The sequence below is a fragment of the Apus apus genome, chromosome 12, assembly GCF_020740795.1.
Source record: "Apus apus isolate bApuApu2 chromosome 12, bApuApu2.pri.cur, whole genome shotgun sequence".
Lineage (NCBI taxonomy): Eukaryota > Metazoa > Chordata > Aves > Apodiformes > Apodidae > Apus > Apus apus.
In genome coordinates this window covers 11,214,898-11,233,972 of record NC_067293.1, presented here as the reverse complement: position 1 = coordinate 11,233,972, position 19,075 = coordinate 11,214,898, and the positions used below count along the sequence as shown (strand labels likewise).

At 41.8% G+C, this 19,075-nt stretch overlaps 2 protein-coding genes across 8 annotated transcripts in view; both read right to left on the bottom strand.

Moving 5' to 3' along the window:
- Positions 1–96: 96 nt before the first annotated feature.
- Positions 97–10,172, bottom strand: VBP1 (VHL binding protein 1). The gene is made up of 6 exons (XM_051629950.1): positions 10,056–10,172; positions 5,632–5,756; positions 4,567–4,633; positions 4,013–4,111; positions 2,146–2,284; positions 97–1,274 (listed from the first exon to the last, which is right to left on the bottom strand). Exons 1-6 carry the CDS (start codon positions 10,146–10,148, stop codon positions 1,204–1,206), a joined length of 594 nt encoding a protein of 197 aa, XP_051485910.1. The 5' UTR covers positions 10,149–10,172; the 3' UTR covers positions 97–1,203.
- A 967-nt stretch (positions 10,173–11,139) lies between these two features.
- Positions 11,140–19,075, bottom strand: part of LOC127389743 (phosphatidylinositol-binding clathrin assembly protein-like) — a 30,362-nt gene continuing 22,426 nt past the window's right edge. For 4 of the 7 annotated variants that reach the window (XM_051630544.1, XM_051630547.1, XM_051630549.1 and 1 more), the window contains 6 exons: positions 18,806–18,922; positions 18,673–18,703; positions 18,052–18,172; positions 16,642–16,665; positions 16,456–16,512; positions 11,140–16,170 (listed from right to left, as the gene is read on the bottom strand). In XM_051630544.1, the coding sequence (XP_051486504.1) occupies positions 16,039–16,170; positions 16,456–16,512; positions 16,642–16,665; positions 18,052–18,172; positions 18,673–18,703; positions 18,806–18,922 (482 nt within the window). In that variant the 3' untranslated portion in view covers positions 11,140–16,038. The remainder of the gene's footprint in view (positions 16,171–16,455; positions 16,513–16,641; positions 16,666–18,051; positions 18,173–18,672; positions 18,704–18,805; positions 18,923–19,075) is intronic. The other 3 variants (XM_051630546.1, XM_051630550.1, XM_051630545.1) reach the window with 2 other exon arrangements.

Sequence of the window (19,075 nt, the reverse complement as noted above, 5' to 3'; positions counted from 1 at the left end):
CCCCCCCGTCCCAGTTAAGGGAGGGAAACATTATTTAAAAATTACACATCAGATTTCTGACTTTCTCCCACAAAGAAAGATGCACAAAAACAGGTGTTTGCCACAACTGTTTAGTTTTACTATTTTAATATCATGAAATAAAAGTACAAAAAATTTACAGGTATATTGTTTCTTACATGAAGATCAAACAGTTAACATTTGCATTTATTTTGCAGCGAAACCTGTATTCTCAGTCACAGAATGTGAATATTAGCCACTGATATCACCACTGAGCATTTCATTTTAGAAAGAAACTGCAGAGGTAAAAGGCAACAATCTTGCAAGGCTTCAAAAGAACCAAAAAAAAAATTCCACCTGTGAACACCAGAAGTCATGCTTCGGTAAACCATCCTTGTCTAATACAGGTTTCACCACGTGGGAGGCTGTGACACCTTGTCTAAGGGATCGTAAATAGGGGGTTTCCTCTTTACAGGCTACTTTGGGGTCCTTGTTCAATGGATTTGCAGAAAGCAGCAGTCTGTGCACATGTATGAAAAAGGGGTGAGACCACCTGCAGTCTTGAAATAGCTTGTGCTGTTTACTCCCTTTACCACTCTTCTCTGAAGACAAGTCACAAACTGTTGCATGTAAAGTGCTGAGAGTAACAGGCAGTTAACTAACCCGTAATTATTCAAAACACATTTATCCATAGTGGATATCCAGGAATGCTTGCAGGTTGATGCTGCCAATTAACTGACTGAAACAAAATCCAAGACTTCACTGTATTTTGTCTGTTCCTTAGAACATTACAGCTGCATGTCTTCCCAGCCCAAGTCGACTTTAACTTCATCAGCTGGACAGAGATGAAAAAGTAAACCCCAGCACTACCTGAACCTGCTGTCATGTCAGACTCCATTTCATATGTGCCCCTCAACTTTTCAGACAAGCTTTCAGGTAGAAATTTATATATGACAGACTAGCCTGATCAAAATACTATGTCCTTTGCTGGACCGTGTGGTGCCTTTTCAAATAATTCATTCCATGAAGCATGCATGAAACCAAATTTTGAATTTACAAATAAATAAAATGGTGCTCACCATTAGTTTTTTTATGTTTTACCATTTACTGAAATGCTTAAAGTAACTCAGTCCCTTAAGAGTGAATTTTGGGGGTGTTTAAATAAAAAATATTTGGAAATTGAAACCACATTTAAAATTGGCAAAACTATGCTTTGTTTTTGGAAGGGTCTTGCTTGTTTCTTCTCTTTACATCCCAATTATAAACTCTAGCCATATCTGAGGGTGTGGAATTAAGGAAGTAGCTCATGCATTCAGAAAAAAAAAAAAAAAAAAAGAAAAAAAAAGGGGGGAAAAGCAAGCTACAGAATTGGCCACATGCACTTCACTTACTTGAAACAGTCAATAGAGAAACCATTTAATGACAGAGCTGACTTGGTGCAACTCAGCACCTTAACACCCAAGAATACCAGTAGCTGTTAATAACTGTACTTGCCTATTTCAGGCATCCAAAACTTCCTGCAGCACTACACTATCTTAAGTATCAACTTAAAAAAGCAAGTAGTTGTGCTTTCCTTTACTAAATCTAATGCTTCTGCTGACAGCTCCCCTCATCATTAAAATAGTCTGTAAGTAGGAAGTATAAAAAAGACCAACCACCACACATCCCTGGAGGTGTTTCATGGCAGTATGAAGAAGTGCCAGAGTCAGGCAGTGCCTGGGCTAGCTCCAGGCTGGCTGCAGTGGGGCTGCGTTGGTTGGAGAGCTCAGCAGTGGCAGCTGAACTGTGTAGGGTGAGCAGGAACCCCAAGAACAACACTCCTGTGGTCTGGAGAGGAAAGGAGAGTGGCTTTGCTTTGAAATGACCTCCTGACCATCACACTGCAGCACCAATCCATGCTTCCAACTCGCTTCCCAGCTAGATTTGCAACCATCCCCATTTCCCTGCTTCACTAGTACCCAATCACAGACACAAGCTTTGCTGCATCTAACACAACATCCCATTCACTGATAGAAAAGGTTAAGTCCCTTGAGTCCTACAGAATTTTAAGGGCAGCCAGTCCAAGATAAAAACATGTACAACCTGGTAATTACCTGTTTGTTAGCTTTCACACACACATCTTCCCCTGCAAATAAAATGAAAGGATACTGACTTCTGTAGTGGTGAACTGATCTCTAAGGAAGTCCAGCTCCTCCTCTAGAAGATCAAGGTTTCTTGTGGCTGTTGACAAATTCTTCTCTAACAGAGCCTGAGCTTCATCAATATCGTATTCAAGCATCACATTGGCCTAAAAAAAGAAAGATTAATAAAAGCTGTTACTTCTGCATTGAAAGGAATAAGCCGTAACAGGCTTATTTCAGGCTTTTGCTTATCACATTAACAAATGGCTGTCCTGACAGACCAGGAGAACAAGATTCAGGGGAATAAGATTCAGGGATGAGCAATGCAAGAATCCACTTGAGGCCTCCACCACTTCAGTAACTGAGTAAATAAGTCCCTCTTATAACTTTTAAAAAGTTCTCTTAGTATTGCTAAGCAACAAGGGATTTCTCTCCCTGTGCTCAGCGTTTCAGGTGTCAGTATCTCATCTTCACCTTATCTGAAAAGTGAGAGACTTGACGTTTCTAAGCAGCACCTTCCAAGTGTCACACAATGCTGGAAACAACTTCTGTTACACTGAAGATTAAGCTTAGGATCTCCCTATGTGGAACACTGGCAAACAGCCTAATGAACAAGAAGTATTACAGGTATTTAAAGACACATGTATAAAAGCCCTATACTGTCCTGTGGTGGTTTTCAATCTACAAATCTTTATTTCAGTAAGAAGCTGCTGCATGAAGAGATAAAGGAGCAGTGTCAAGGGAAGATGGAGCAGTGACGTTTTGTCCCACTCAAGAACTCTGCACTGAGCAGAGGCAGATGCTGCTAATTAGACCTGATCCCAGGGAGTGCCACACAGAGCTGCAAGAGGGCAATAAGCCATTTTTCCTTTAAAATAACTGGCAGACATAATTTCCCCAATAAGAGTAATACCTGTAGCCCAACCTGCAGACTGTAAGCAACAAGGAGGATAAAGACAGAAGGCCAAGAACACCTGAATTTAGTAGACTGCTTTGGCATTTCATGATAGCTTTTCTGTATGAACTATCAACAGGATGAACTTTCTCTGACATTCTGTTACAAAATAAACCTGGGATGCTCCATGTAAGTCAACGTTTGTGAATTCTGAAGACAGTCTCCTAAAAGCAACAGGTATCAGACAAATAATCTTTAGGATAGAAAAAAAAGTGGGAGATTGGGAGTAACTGCCAAATCAGTCTGGATGCTGCATGTGACACCAATGTTTCTGTCCTAACCAAGGGGTTTTATTTAGCAGCCAACACAGGGAACATTTGAGATACAGAAGTCTAAACTAAAGTAGGTTATGTCCACATATAAGGAAGGCCCTGAATACAAAATATCCCAACCTGGTATCACTTAAGTACTTAGAAATCTCTGTCCTGAGCTCTGATCCCACCAGTCTTTAGTACAAATCCTACTCTAAATGCTGGCAGGTACCTGTGAGTAACAGAAATCCCATCTTTCCCTAAAATCATGCATGAAAAGGGAAAGCAAGATGCTCAATACCAATGACAGAAGATGGGAAGCTAGCTGCCAAACTAAGCTATTTTACTGGGCGCATGCCCATCCCAGGCAATGCTGGATGTAACCTGAACCACAAAGTAAAGAAGTGATCAGGAAAACATTCATGAATATGCTTTTTGGAAGGAACAATCCAGCAAAATTACAATTCTCTGAACTCTTCCTGTTCAGGTGCCAAACAGAATCAAACATGAAACCTCCACTAACACATTGGAACTGTCCTTGCTGACAGGACACAGCTCCACCATGCACAAGGGAACAGAATTATGCCCACAGCCACCAGCACTACAGATGAGGCAGCAACCAACACTGTCCTTCATAAGCCTTTTATAACTTACTTAAACAGTTTCAGAGAAAGTTCCATTTTACTTACCCCCAACCACAAACAAACTTTATCTGTAGGAGGAACTGAAGCTTTGCAGTAGAGATTATCTGCCAATAAAAATCTGGTTTCCATTGGATTTGTGGAATCCTTAAGACAAATAATAAAACTTAAAATTGCTATTTTTACCGGAAACTTAGGTCAAAGACATAAAACTTACAGGAAAGAGCACACTTTTCTGCTTTTTGCTATTGATACAGCATAAACTTCAACTCCACAAAATCTTACTTCAACATTCAAGGTAGAGCTTCAAATATAAAGAATTTTTAAAAGATATATTTAAAAATTACATAGAAATCCCTATAAAGAAGAGGGATGAAGTCAAAGCTTAGCTGCAATCTATACACTATTAAAAGTGAAGCTTGCATTATAAACATATATTTTTTAACTAGCTTTCAAAAAGTACTACATACCTTTAAAAACAATTCTGTTATTTATAAAGGCATATTAAGTGTGCTCTCCAAAACATTTCTTGCAATGTGTTCTGTTAGGGTGGAAAGGTAGTTAGCTTTTCTCATACTCATTAGATATTCAAAATAGTTTACCTTTTTCTTCTGCATGTGTTTTAAAATTTCTAATGTCTGTTTAATTTCAGGAATCTGACTTTTTAGCCTGTGAATCAACAACAGTCATAATTTATTATTTTACAGAGACACAAAGTTTCCTAAACAAGTGATCAGTTTTATTACACAATCCAACCTCCATTTTAAAGCCTGTAACTCGTAACATCTTTCCAGACTTACGAATGCAGATTTGCAAGATACAGCACATAAAGACATTTCAGCTCCAGCTTCACCTGCCTCTCACCATAGGGAGGCTCAGGGGTTTCCTGAAGCAGAGCAACACACACAGCTTTCTAACTGAACAGACACACATGAACAGTAACAGATACCTATTTGCTCCACTGGCATATTTTGGCATATTTCTGATCTCTTTGGAGGGAAACCTCAGCAGAAATACAGATAAAAAACACCATAGGCAAAACAAAGCAAGTGTGTTTCTTCTGAGGTGCACAAACTATTCTAATAGTTTAGAACTCCAAGACTGGGGGCCCTGTTAAAACAAAAGCTCTCTCCAGAGTTGGAGGTGTTCCCCTCTGCCTGCTCCACAGCTCTGAGCCACCAGGATCCCCACTGCCCTTCATGCTCACACAGGCCTTTGGGTGCCAGACAGAAGGGATATTTGTCCATCAAAGAAGATTAATCTAAATAAATTATTACTTGAAGCTTTGATTTTAGCTTTTGAAAATGCACTTCTTGCCTGGCTTCAGATGAAGACTGAAGCTACTGAAGGGAGATGAGATGACTAAGCCATAAGTTACAGGCTGATACAGTAGTCACTTGACCAAAACATTTTCTTATTTACATTAGGCTGACAAAATTAAGAGACTGTAGCAGTACTTTTTGGCCTTAAAGGCTAAAGACCATTTCAGCAATACTAGAAATTCTTTTGCATGTGATTCTGAAAAAGAGGAAAAAAAAATAAAAAGCTTGGCTTTCCTGAAAGTACTGTAAATACTACTTTTGAAATACTTATTTTAAAAAATACTTTTTTATATATATATATAACTGTGCTAAACATTTCCCAGTTCTGCAAAAGTTAAGACTTACCTCCTTTTCTTTTGAGCAAGATTAAGTTCCAAAAATTTATACTTCTGATACTGCTCATCCAACTTCTTAAGAACTACATCTGCTGTCTCATTTCCAGGCTGTTTCATAAAAGAATCTACATCTTCCTTTAAGGGGAGAAAGAAACCCTCAGTGTTAGAAGAGTTGTACAGAAATCCTAGATACAGTCATGCTATCATTGTACTACAGCTGAGTCTGGAGGGATTTTTGTATGTGACCAAACTTATTTTTTAATCGGGTGAAGTACAAAACAGTTTTGTTTCCTTTCTCAGTCACCTTTTCACTTCCCCCTCCCGCCCTTTTTGGTAGGGAACTACAGAACAGCTGCAAGGATTATTTTATACCCATATTTGCAAGTATCTCGTTAGAGATGCTTCTGGTCCTGGCCAGTGTCAAGTGACACCTGATAGGGATGGACATCCCCAGAGCACAGCTGAACTTTGGTTTCCTATCTGTAAAGCAGGGGTCACTGTGGCTAATCAGATCAGGAGCTATTCAGGGTAAGACTCGTGAAGGAAAAGAATCATGGCCTGATCAACCATGTTGTGTCAGAGCTAGAGGAAATGGGGGAAAACTGCGGTGTCACTCAGGCAGGCTTTATGGCAGTGACAAGCTTATCTTCAAAAGCTGTTCCCATAGTCAGCAGCAAGAAGCCAGGGAAACCTCAAGAGAACAATTCCAGCCAGTCCTACTGTCAACTGGAAAAGAAGCCAGAGAAGACAGGCCTGAGCAGGCGAGGATGCTGCCAACTGAGTGCCTCCTTCAGGAAGTGGTTCATCTGCCCGCAGGCGACCTTCTCACCTCATGAAAGGTACATCAGGCCTGAGAACAACCACGTGTTTCTGACCTTTGCAACATTTACTGATGTATAATTCAAGATGACCATACTTGTCCACCGAGGTAGTTCTGTCCCTGTTTATACAGCTCTGGAAGATCTGAGGAAGCCTACAAGAGGCCTCTTCAGGCTTCTCCTTTTTACTAGGTGTTTCCATTCCAGTAGTTCCACATCCGAAAAAGACTATAACACATTACTAAAGTAAGATCAGACATACAGCTGCTTCCCCTCATGTCTCCTAAGCTCTCTTGGCTAAAGAAACTTACTGTGAAATTACTGAACCTGGTAAGAAGTCAACCACCCTCCTTATCATTTGGGAAATCTGCAGGAGAAATACAAACTCCACAACAGACTACAGCAGGTGGAATGATCTAGGTGGTACAACAGCATTCAAGAGACCCCATTTCAGATCAGCTGCCCAAGGAACACATTAAGCTACCTCACCAACAGCAGAAAAAGAAGCATTCCTGCCTCCTGATGAAGCTTGTAGAGAAGCTGTAACCAAAAAACCCAAGGATTATATTCAGGCAAGTGTTGTACATGTGAGGCCTGAGTATGTTCTCAAATTAAACTAACTCTTGTGGAAGCTGTTCTGGTTGTGTAACTCACTCAAAGGGGAAAGAAAAAGCAGGTGGGCGGCAGCTGACCCCACATACTGCCCAGCAGCCCACCTCTGCCTCAGTACAGGGAGATGAGACAGAACCCAAGTCCTCCTGAAACAAAGATGCTGAGAAATGAGTCGAGTCCAGGCCCTCTCTACTGGTGATCTTCCACTACATAATGCCCCAGCCCAGGGCAAACTCAGATTTACCACCTGGGTTTTCCAACTGCAACTTCCAAGTCCTGCTGGTTGGGTTTTTGGCCCATCCAACCCAACTGCAAGGCTGAGGCATGGACACTTCCTTGAGCCTGAACAGAAGAGCTTTGCAGCAGAGCTGGGTGTCAATGCACTCAGGACACACCTGCTTCCTGATGCATCACACAGCATCTCAACTGCAGAATTACCTTACAGGTTCTCCAAGGACCTACCAAAACTCATCCCTATCTTTTAAGGAGGAAAATCCACTGGCAAAACACCACTGTTGTATACCTAAAGATAACACAGTCTTTGCAAACGTCAAGGCAAGCCACACTAATGCTGTAAAAGCCCAGAAACAGAGCAGGATGGCACATGCCCATGTTAATCTTTTGGCTGATGACCCAAATAAAGAGCTGCAGGCACTGTGCTTCTGCAGAGAGTTATCACCACCTACAGGCAGATACAGAGAAGATGACAAAAGAGACACATTTTCAGATTTGCATCCCCCGTCCTTCCCCTCACATATGCGCTAAGGAAAGCAGAATAAGAAGGGCATCTTATTTGGAAACATCTGGACAGCAGTTCAAAAGAAAACGGAGTTGAAAGTTCTATTTGGAGTGGTTCTGAAACTCCTGAGAAACCCTGAGTTAGTGCTGAATGTCACTGAAAATATGGAGGGACACACAAGTCCACAGATCAGTGCCTAAGAAAAGGTACCCACCATAAACTGTTTGGAGAGCCTCTACTGAGTGAAGACATCTAAAGAAAACATCTCTGAAGACAAGATTCACAGTAAAGTGCCCATGCAGCATGTGGTGGGGGGAGGTCAAGCAAGTGATCAGCAAGTTTTTGTCATCATGGTGGTATGCAATGTTTCTGAAATGGAAACTTATTTTCTGGGAAAAAAACAACAACCTGTACTAAAACACCCTCAAGATACTGGTATTTTCACTTTGTGGAGTAGAATAGAAACTTCTGGCATGTTTATTTTGAATAAAATAAAGTCTATCTTAACATCTGCATCCAAGTACTCATCACTGAGGATCTTGTCTGCAGAGACACCTCTGTTTGATCAGGGCACCTTTCAAAACGGAGAATTAGTTTTCAAAACTGAGAATGGTTTTTAGAGCCAAACAAAAGCTTCTGAAGAACTGAAGCGAAGCACAGAACTAAAGCCACAGCCCCCAGCACTCTCCCAGGTCCCAGGGTAGAGCACAGGAGACACTTCAGACACAAGTATCAAAAAGTAACAACATGGAACCAAACATGAGTAGCTAGCAGAATTCAGATGAGAGGTGTGACAGACACCCTCAGAGCTTTGCTGCAGCTGGTTATCTCCTGCTCCCTGCTAGGGTGGCCACCTCCACTGCAGAGCCAGCCCAAACCATGAGTTCTCTGTCACAATGACCGAGTCTCGTAGGCAGCTGAAGCCATGGCCCCTTCCCTTCACTTGTGTCCACGTTATTCTCCCATGAGGGGGTGGGAGGCAGTTGGCTGCAGGAAGCAGTGGTTTTACATCCCAGTAGGATTTGCCAGACACCACCACCAGTTAAAGAACCTTAAAGAAAGAGCAGGATCTGGATGCTCTGAAAGGCAGTGTACTGCACCTGCTGGCTCAGGACCTGTGCCCTAGCAGGACACAGGTAGACAAGCATGAAACTTAGGAACACCAAAATGCAAGTTAAGTAAACTTATTTCTATAAGAGCCATCATGCCCAACCAGTCCAAACACCTCTGGTAAAGAGATCCAAGACAGATCTGAGAAATAGGGACTTTCAAAGTCCAAGAAAATCTCAGTAATAAAGCAGCACCACAAACAAAGCATTCAGGGCAGACATCTGATGTCTCCAGATGACACCAAGGCAGGCAGGCACAGCCAGTCTGATCGATACTTATTGATCAAACAAAATAAAGCAGCTGTCAAGACAGCCCACCAAGAGCAAGCTTACAGCAAACAGTGAGCAACCGATAATTCTGACATTACATCACTGTATAAGTTGATGAATTCTTCTTTTCAACCACTCAACCATTACTAAATGCTTAGTACATCACTTTCTAAAGTCAGACAAACAAGTTCAGCCCGTTTTCCAAAAGACAGGTTTTTTTCTTTGGCGATGTCAGGAAACCCAGCTGGACACCACAATCCCTTCTGAAGAATGATTCTGCTCAGCACTCAGGAACTCTCTTATGCCAGGAGATGCAGGGAGAGCTGCTGGAGGGCAGTACGGCAGTGTCTGAGGGGGCAGCTGTGCTCCGGGCAGGACACACCGGCACAAGGAGCCGCGGCCCGAGATGCAGGACAGGAGGGTTCATCCCTGACGCGCTCCTCACAGGCCTGTGAGTTGGCCAGTGAAGAAACACAATAACGCTCAAAACCAGGGGTTTCAGTTTGCTGCAAAGCGTATTAATACTCGATAACGGCCCGGCAGAACCGAAATCAGCCCCGGGAAACCCTCAGGACTCAGTCCCCCCCGCCCGGGGCAGGTCGCAGCGCTGCGGGGCCGGCGCGGGGCGGGGCCCGCACCACGACCCTTGGCGACCAGGCGGGGAGGGCGCCGCGGCTCCCCCGCCTTGGCGGGGCCGGCAGCTCCCGCTCAGCCGCAGCCGCCGGGGCGGGCCGGGCCCGGCAGCCCCGCCGCCCGCAGGCACCGCCCGCCCGCCAGGCCGCGGCCCCGCCGCAGGTGCCGCCTCGCGGGGGACGGGCCGGGCTGCCGGAGCGCAGCGCCCCGCTTCCCCCCAGGCCCCCCCGCCGGGCGCGGAGCCGCCGCTCACCACGAAGACCGCCTCGGGGATGCCGAGGGGGCCGCGCTTCTCGCCCGCCGCGCCCCCGCCGCGCCCCGCCTCGCTGCCGCTGGCCGCCGCCATCTTGGGGAACCGACGGTGCGCGCGGCTGGCGCGGGCCCTGCGTGCTGCGTCAGCGCCGCGCGCCGCTCGCGGGGCGGGCGGGGCCAGGGGCGGGGCCGGGGCCGCGGGCGGGGCCGGGGCCGCGGGAGCGGAGGCGGCCAAAGGCGGCAGGAGCAGGAGCAGGAGCAGGAGCAGGAGCAGGAGCAGGAGCAGGAGCAGGAGCAGGAGCAGGAGCAGGAGCAGGAGCAGGAGCAGGAGCAGGAGCAGGAGCAGGAGCAGGAGCAGGAGCAGGAGCAGGAGCAGGAGCAGGAGCAGGAGCGACGCCCGGCCCGCCTCTAGGCACCGCCCTGCCCAGCCTCCGCTGCACCGGCCCCGCCGGCCGCCCCAGCTGCCGGCCGGACACCGAGCTCCTCAGCTAAACGAAACAAGCAAAAAAGCAGGTGTTGACATTTGTGGTCGTCAGGGTTTCCAGTTTAGAAAGCAGGCAGAGCAGCAGGCCAGACCCGACCCTGCTGGCAGGGCTGGGATGGAGCTGACGAGCGAAACCGGAGCCACAGCCCTGCCCCAGAGCAGCCCCGGGAGCCGCTCCCGGCAAGAAACACGTTTGCAAACCCTTTGTACGCGGCAAGAGGCAGAGCTATGAACACAGCCCTTACACTTCCTAAGCTACAGTCACTCTGCAAGCACAAAATGCTGAGAAAGCCAAATATTTGCGTTGGTTAAGGCCTGTTTAGACCGCTGAGGAGAGAACCCGACATCACCCGAGTGGTACCAGCACCTTTCTGTTTTCCCCTCCAACCAACTCCAAGCACCCTGCACGGCAAAAAAGTCACTGCTTCCCCAGGGAAAGCTGGATCAAAGAAAAACTTGTCAACTGATGAAGTCAGACTACACCGCTCATCTGAATAGGGCACAATAGCACCTTAGTGGCAAGGCGGGAGAGCACAACCTGCTGCAGCACCCTGCCACAGCTGTGGCTATTGGTGCACTGAAGAATGAACACACACACACCTTGCATGTGCCAAAGTTTATTTTTTTCCAAAACTTGTTTCATCAAATAATTGGATATGAGCAGTTTTTATAAAACAAACAGTTTGTGTATTAACAAATTGTGAAGTTCCACAATTAAAATATCAACACAGCCAGTCTTGTGCTTAGGCTTCTTTTAAAAAAATTATTAATTCATAGAACATAAACCCTCATTTTTTTCCAGTTTGTGGCTAGTATATTTTCCACAGATTCTGTATTCTTATAAAATGAAGGAATCCATGTAAAGGAACAGCTGTACAAGAATACATCTGAAAAAAAGCCTGAACAACCTAAATTATAGTAGCTCCTTTTAAATAAATATCCAATAAAAGGCACAAACCTGTTATGGGGAGAAACATACCATACAAAACAAGACCTATTAAATAAATAACGTAAAGTGTGGGTTGGGATGAAGGAAATCTGTTCCAGCACCTATTTCATAATTGCTCCAACATGATATTCCAGCCAAATATTTGGTAAAGGATTAAACTTAATCACAAGGACACACATCTGAGATATACTGAAAGACTCGATGTTACAATTCCTGCTGTAACTGTACCAGTTACTACAATCTCTTTAAATAAATGATCATGAGAATCTGCGTAGTGGTGCAGCCATGTATATATCAGTAAGTCAAATACATCTGCAGAGTAATAGCAACAGGTTTTCTATATTCCTACCTATCAGTAATGTATAAATGATAACATGTAGTTTCCATTGCTCAAAAATATAATCTTTTAAATGGAAATAAATGACTGATACACAGTGCCTTTAGATGTTGTCCTTACAATACAAACTACCCAAAACAAAGTTCTCCTTTTTATGTACAAATTCAGCACCGATCCACAGTGCATTCTATTCTAATTGTAACCCCACCCTCCCTGCCACACATCAAAAAACCCAAATGGAGATACACCCTGTATTCAATCTTGTAGTCAGGTTTTTTGCTATTGGATTTTTTGAGTGTGGGTTGTTTTTTTCTTTTTTTTAAACAAAAGTCCATTGGTTATTTTACCTATAAGTATTCCATCACTATGTGCACAGAACTGAGATTTCTCTAGTACACGTTTCCAAAATTAAAAAAAAAAATCAATTCAATAACTTCTTGGAGGCAAATTCAAACTATATCTAGAGAACAATAGAAAACCCCAGTTATTTAAAAAGAGGTACACTTTCCAGTCCATCAGACCTAACACAATCAACCTTTCCAAATTCCCCCAGAAGTTACCTTATGGTATATCCCAGGACAGAGAGCCTTCCTGCAGCAGCATGAAGTCCCAACAGTTAGGCTTCAATGACCCACTAAAGTACAACAATGCACAGCACACAGTACACTGTAAGTCTTCCTCCTTGTTCAGACAAACACAGAGTGACATCTTAGTCATCTGCTCTCTGAAGTATTCAGAACAGGATTCTGATCACACCAGTTGGAAGGAAACAAAAGGGAAAGTCACATTTATATACATCTCTCTTCAGTGTTTCACTATTCCTCGCAACACTTGAGGACTATTAGTTACCCTCAAGAACAACCTTTGTCTTCAAAGTGTTTTCTTGGAGAACAAGTTCTGAGTCATGAAAGCCTTGACAGCATCCTAAGTCCTTGGTTTTTTACTTCTGATGTATGAACTGTGTTATTTAAAACACTGTGCTCTGCAATTTTATGCGTTCCAGTATGTGCACAAGGCAGAGGTTGGCAAAAAGCAGTCCTGTGTGCTTTTGTGCAGAGAGAAGTGGGTAAAGCAATCTTTTCTTCATAAAGATAAATCTTGAAAGCCATGTCTTAATGTATCAAACATTCTGAACGACACCAAAAAGAAGGTAGCTTATAAAGTTTTTAAGATATACTTTGTGGCTGTTACTCCTTTAACACTGAATAAATCTGTATCAGACAGCTTTGCTACAAGAAAACCTACCCAAGAACCATTACAAAATCCAGAGCAAATCAGAAGTAGTGCAACTATACCTAGTACTAAATCAATTTCTGAGTGATGTACATTCCAGATATTCAGAATGCTCTGCAATAAAGTTAACCAATATATACTGTTTGCCAGGCATTTATTTGCATATTTTATTTAAATAATTATTACTTCTACAACTCAGTATGAGAAAGAGACCTAACAGCTTACAGTGCTAGGAACTGCCTGCTTGTAGCGCCCTCAGTGCTGTCGTTAATGCCCTGACATTTATTACTAATTTGAACTCAAGACTTTTCAACGCTGAATAAATCAATGGAATCCAGTATTTCTTAAATAAACAGTCCCTTCAACACAATGCCCCATTCTAAATGGCATCTATTCCCTCAACGTGTGGAGGGTAACCATAGGCACTGAAGAACTCATTGGCTTAAAACTGTACAATTGTTCAACCCAATAAAGGTGGATTAAAGCTTGCAGCCCTTTATAATTCAAACTTGAACATTAAATTGCTATATACCAGTCCAAATTATTTTTCAAATCAGTACACATTGAGAAGCTCTGAGATTTAAATTTCTGCAAGGATACATTTCCCAGGAAGTTTGTGGTTACAGATTCCAATGGTTAGGGAATGTTTTTTTAATTTGTTTCTTTTGAGTTGTTTCACTTGGCAAAAATATTTCTATAGAGTTAAGAAATACTACTTTTGCACTCTTTGGACAGAATAAAGCATTTAGAAAAAGAGAAAGCTTGTTCCCACTATAAGGAAAGTGCTGCACTTTACAAATTCTCTGCAGGACAGCTTGACAAGATTCTCAGGCCTATTTGCATTTACAGAGAGAGTCAGATATTTCTGCAATTACAGACTCCCCAACAGATACAAGACACACTACTCTGGAGGTCTATTTATGGTAACAATAGAAAACTTAGTTTTTTGAAAACCCAGCTTTAGTATTAATAATTAGCAGAAGTAATTTTACAGGAGAGCTTTTCATTGTATTTTGCAACAAAACTTCTGGAAGAAAGGTTGCTCCCAAATTTGTTTACTTTTTTTTAATGCTATCACTTCTTATCAGACTTTGAAAAATACAAGGTAAGGCCTTTTCATAGCCAATTGCAGTTTTGAAGAAAGATTGCTAAATACAAAAGATGTGCCAGAAGACCTTGCACATCTGACCCATCATGAATAGTATACTTCATAAATTACTTGATTTAAAAGATTTTTCACTAAAAAAAGTCTGGATTTCTTAACATAGAATTTTTACCTTGAAATTACTACAGAAGAAAAAGATTACTGCAGCACTAAAGACTACCTAAAAGTTGGCGCATATTTACACATTTAAAAATAATTACTTTTACATGGTTTACAACTAGGTTCTTACCTCAGAAAAGCAGCACAAGCTATTCTCTACAGCTGGAAAATTCCAAAGTAATTGCCAGTTCACAAGTGTCAGCACTATTGCAAGGTTTGCTTCTCATGACCTAATGAACTTTTTTAAAAAAAAATTGGATCTCTTGCCTCTTTTGCAGTCAGCAACAAGATTTTCAGATGGCTCCCGTTTGGTGACTGGGGATACCTACATTCCCTGGCTCCCAGAGCTATGAACAATGTTTTCTGCAGAGATGAGGCTTGATGGAAGGGCAGGCCCCTCACCTGCCAGAGGCTGCACATTGCTGTTCTGTCACACACTTGTTTTTCCTACTCCATCACAGACTTTCAGTCCACATCAGAGCCTGGCTGTTTCAACTAGCCACGTGACACTGACATACCAATGGAGCAATTTATTATTTATATATATATGCAATATGTATATATCTTGTTGATTCACAGCATTTCAAACTCACATTATAAAGTTTGCAAATTACTATAAGCTATTCTAATCCAAAAAAGCTGTCTGATTCCACACAATATTTGCCTTATGATAATACAAGCATTGCTCTATCAGGGTATTTATTAGAGCACATGATTTTTATTGCTCAACTTCATTTATATTGTGTCTTGGTTACAACAGCCACAGAATTTATGGAGAAAATAAATAGCTTTGACATCCTCAGTTAACTCCCTAAGGTAATCCACTGATGAAGAAGGTTGTAGAGCAATCATGTAGCCCCCTCTTCTCAGCTTTGCAGATGATAATCTAACTTGCACCCTCTGAGTAAACCTCAATGCAGATTTCTGCTGAGCCATTAAAAAAAAAGTGAACAAACATGACTTCATACTGCAGTGACTGTTATAAACAAGAATCTCTAAAGCATCGCAATTCAAAATAATATCTTATTATACAGGGAAGAAACAGTTGCCCTGTTCAGGAATACATCATGGAAAAACTGAAATTCAGTCTTTTCTTTTTTTACCAGTATTTGGTTGATCTCACATCTTGCTGCTTTGGCGGCTCTACATAAATTGTATCTGTGAAGTAGAGATTACATATTAATGCACTCACATAACACATGGTTTCTCAGTGTTTTAGAATCATCAATCTATTCTACTGCCTTGTTCCTTGCAAGCTATAGTCGGGCACTTTAAAATCCCCAAGGAACATTAAGACCAACATATTTGGAGGACAGGAGTACACAGTTTCTGCAACTTGGGTGATTTCTTGCCCATACCTTTTTCTCCCTCCCTACCACCTGAGTATTCACAAAGTTTTCACCACTGCTCCAGTCAGCAAGACTAAACCAAGCACCCAGCTACTGTCACAGCTAGCCTAAATTCTACGTATTTTCACCCCTCCAATTTTATTAATACTGACATAGCAGTAAGTTAGCCACTGAATCTCTGATTTTCTCCAATTTTTACTTTCTTCCTTGCTTCCTACATTTGCACTGTGTCACCATCTGAATTTACTTTCTCACCAGCAAAAGCTGTTGCCCTTGATGGAGCAACCTCTCCCTTTCAAATGCAGAAATACATTAGTAGCACTTCATGAAACATTTGCTTGCTTTTGTCAAAACTTTTCAATGCCATCTCAAGATGAAAGAAAACAGTCCACCTGAGTTTCAGAAACAGGTGCAAAAGGATTTGTTGGCCTTAGACCAGGCTGTGTATACATCATTGACTGGGGTGCCATCAAAGGAGCAGCTCCAATCTGAGGAGGTACCTGTTAGAAAAACAAAATCCCCATAAAACATTCAAACTAACTCCAGAAGATAAGTCTTTTTGCATGGTAAGTATAGTAGCAAATAAGTGTATAGACACACAGGTTGTAAAGTTAAAGCTTTTAAAAAACTTGCTGCATAAAATTTGGAGTAATCTTTTCCAATGCACAGAGTGAAAATGCTATCAGATTTTACACACTAGTTGCAGGACAATTTGAGCATGCCACGAAACCCACTGGAGGAGACAACTAGTTTTTTCAGGAATACAAGACAATCACATTTCTTACCATTCCATACACAGGCACTTGAGGTGGGGTCACTGGGTATGTGATAGGAGCAGGTACCTTAAATCAAGAAAATTTTAATGTAATTTAGATAAGCACATGCACACCAGTATTATATGTAAAACTGTGAAAAATATGTATTTTTCAATACTTAAAACTAACCAACATATTTACAAGAAATTGACTTACATATCCAGGATAGTGTACTCCATTCTGGCACAGCAAAAGGAGTAAGGACAGAAAATTATTTAAGAGGTATTTGAACTGGAAATTCTAGCCAAGGGATGGATTCAAGTCCAGTACCATAAATGTCTATAATTATGCTAAACTAATTTGTTTTAAAAATGGGAGTAAATAAAGCAGGAGGAGAATAACATCAATAACTATGCCTGCTAATTTGGATAAGCTCCCTGCCTAGAAAGCTATCACTAGAAAGATTTTCAGCAAAACCAGAAATTTTACTAAATCTAGCCAGATTTGAGTACATGGCTCACACCAACACTAGTGAGAGAAGCTTTTAGAGGGCACAGCATGCAGTACTGCTTCCTCCCATCATCAGTGAGGAGGACACAGAAAAACGAAGGAAGCCAGTGACCACTCAGATTAAGAAACAAATAGCAGCAGATGTTTTGTCAGGTAAGTATTGCTCATATACTAACTCTGACAAACCAAAAAAAGAACAGTGAAGAGCATCTAAAGTCAGTAATCAGGTTACGTTCACAGGCACAGCAATGCATGCACATCTGACTGCCATGCATTGTTAAGCAGTGCTAATTATATTAAAAATGGAGTGGTAGGTAAAATACTTCACTGTTGAAGAGTATGCAGACTATACATGAATTGGAGGGTTAGTACTCTGAATGCCACAGACCAAGCAAGGACAGCTGGGCGTTTCCAGTACTGGGGCACTGATTTTCAAGATGTCCAAAGCTGAGCTAATTATTTGCATCATTAATTGCTGGAATCCCAAGCAAATGAGTCAGCAGATACCTGGCAAAAAGCACTCAAATGCCTAGACCAGAAAGCATTGAATGTGAGCACATGAAATAAAAACACACAACCCGAATGGACTGATCAATGTGTGGTCAGGTGCCCTGTCTTGCAAAAATAAGAATGCATCAGCACTCTTAACTGCATTCTAGAGCACCAGAGGGCATAAAGAGATGTTATGGTCTCAGAAGTCTCACATAAAAGTGCTGCACAGTGAGACATCCTTTCACCTGAATTTAAGTTTCATTTTTGAGTCCAGTACTAGATTTAATATTCTATGCCACTTTAATAATTTTGAATGAACATACTCATGTAAGATGTGGAAAACAGGCATGAGAAATTTTCTGGTTTGGGGTAATTTGTTTCAATTCAAGAAGAACCTATGAACTGAGGTATGTCCCAAGTGAAAGGCTTGTTATTTCAGTCCTTATCAGACAAGTTTTACAGTGGAAGGAAATGAAGCATACTCAAATCTCTGCTTAATTCAGTTTGAGAAGTGATCCTTTAAGCATTTCCCCCCTACTCCCCAGTCTCATCCAAAAAAGTTTTTGCTATTCTTTTAAAGTTAATTCAAGCAGGGAAGCAGCATTTCAGTAGTATTGAAATTACCATATGTGGGATAGTGGGTAAGGGAGTAGGGTTCCATGTGGTCGATGTGCTTGTTTTGGCTTGCCAGTTTGTTCCACCAGTAAGTTTTTTCTCTGTAGGCTGGGTCCACTGCATATCTGATCTAAAACAAAACTGTGGTGTTAGTTTTCACAAAGACAACAGCTAGAGGAACATCATAAAGGAAAACCAAAACATGCCTTAATACACGTCCACAGCTGGAATCTACGAGTGGAAGAAACTCAGGATTTCAATAACTACTTCTATATCTCTGCTCCAGTAGCAGGAAGTCTGAATATTCTGTTTTGTGTTAGAAGTAAACTATCATTACTGCACTGTACAGCATAACAATTAATTGGAGTTTAATGTAACTCCAAGATCTTTTATGGTGCTTCATAAAATACTTAGATAAAAATACAGCTATTGCAAAACTAAAGTGAAAGACTTCAAAAGTTAAGGTGGACCATGTTATGTTGACTGATCACAAACTCACCGTTTCAATGCTGTATTTGGTAGCAGATTACTTCCAAGAGTTGAGACTCTTGCCATGTTAGTGCAAGCAAACTGTGCCAGAGACTATTGAATAGTCATGCAAGAATATTATAGGTACATATATGCACTTACTTTTTGGATGGAGTTCCTCCAAAGCCGAGATCTGGGGTGAAAGAAAAACAGACAAAATCCCTAAGTATTTTCAATATTGTGGGGCTTGGTTTGTTTTCATTAACAAATGGAAAAGTTAAAGCTTCACACTTACTTCCCACTAGATTAGCAAGGGAAGAATCGAGGTCATTTGCCAAAATTTTTCCGCTTTGCTGGTTGGCTAAAGTGGCTCTTTGACTTTGTGGGGGTACTGTGGGTTGCAATACATCATCTAGAAAGTTAAAAGCTGAACAAAGAACATAAAAGCAACTGTTAACACAGCAGTTAATTTCTTTTAATAAAAGACATCCATACTCCAGAGAGGTATTTTCATTATAGAACATTAAGTAGTTTGAGTATTTGTATGTGGAGGTTCAACATGCTG

Excerpts from the sequence above, each read along its gene's own strand:
- VBP1 (XM_051629950.1), bottom strand. The coding sequence starts at position 10,148 with ATGGCGGCGGCCAGCGGCAGCGAGGCGGGGCGCGGCGGGGGCGCGGCG. Across the intron at positions 4,634-5,631 it reads CTTGCTCAAAAGAAAAGGAG|GCTAAAAAGTCAGATTCCTG; the intron begins GTAAGTCTTAAC and ends GTTGATTCACAG. Across the intron at positions 2,285-4,012 it reads AAGTTTGTTTGTGGTTGGGG|GCCAATGTGATGCTTGAATA; the intron begins GTAAGTAAAATG and ends TTCTTTTTTTAG.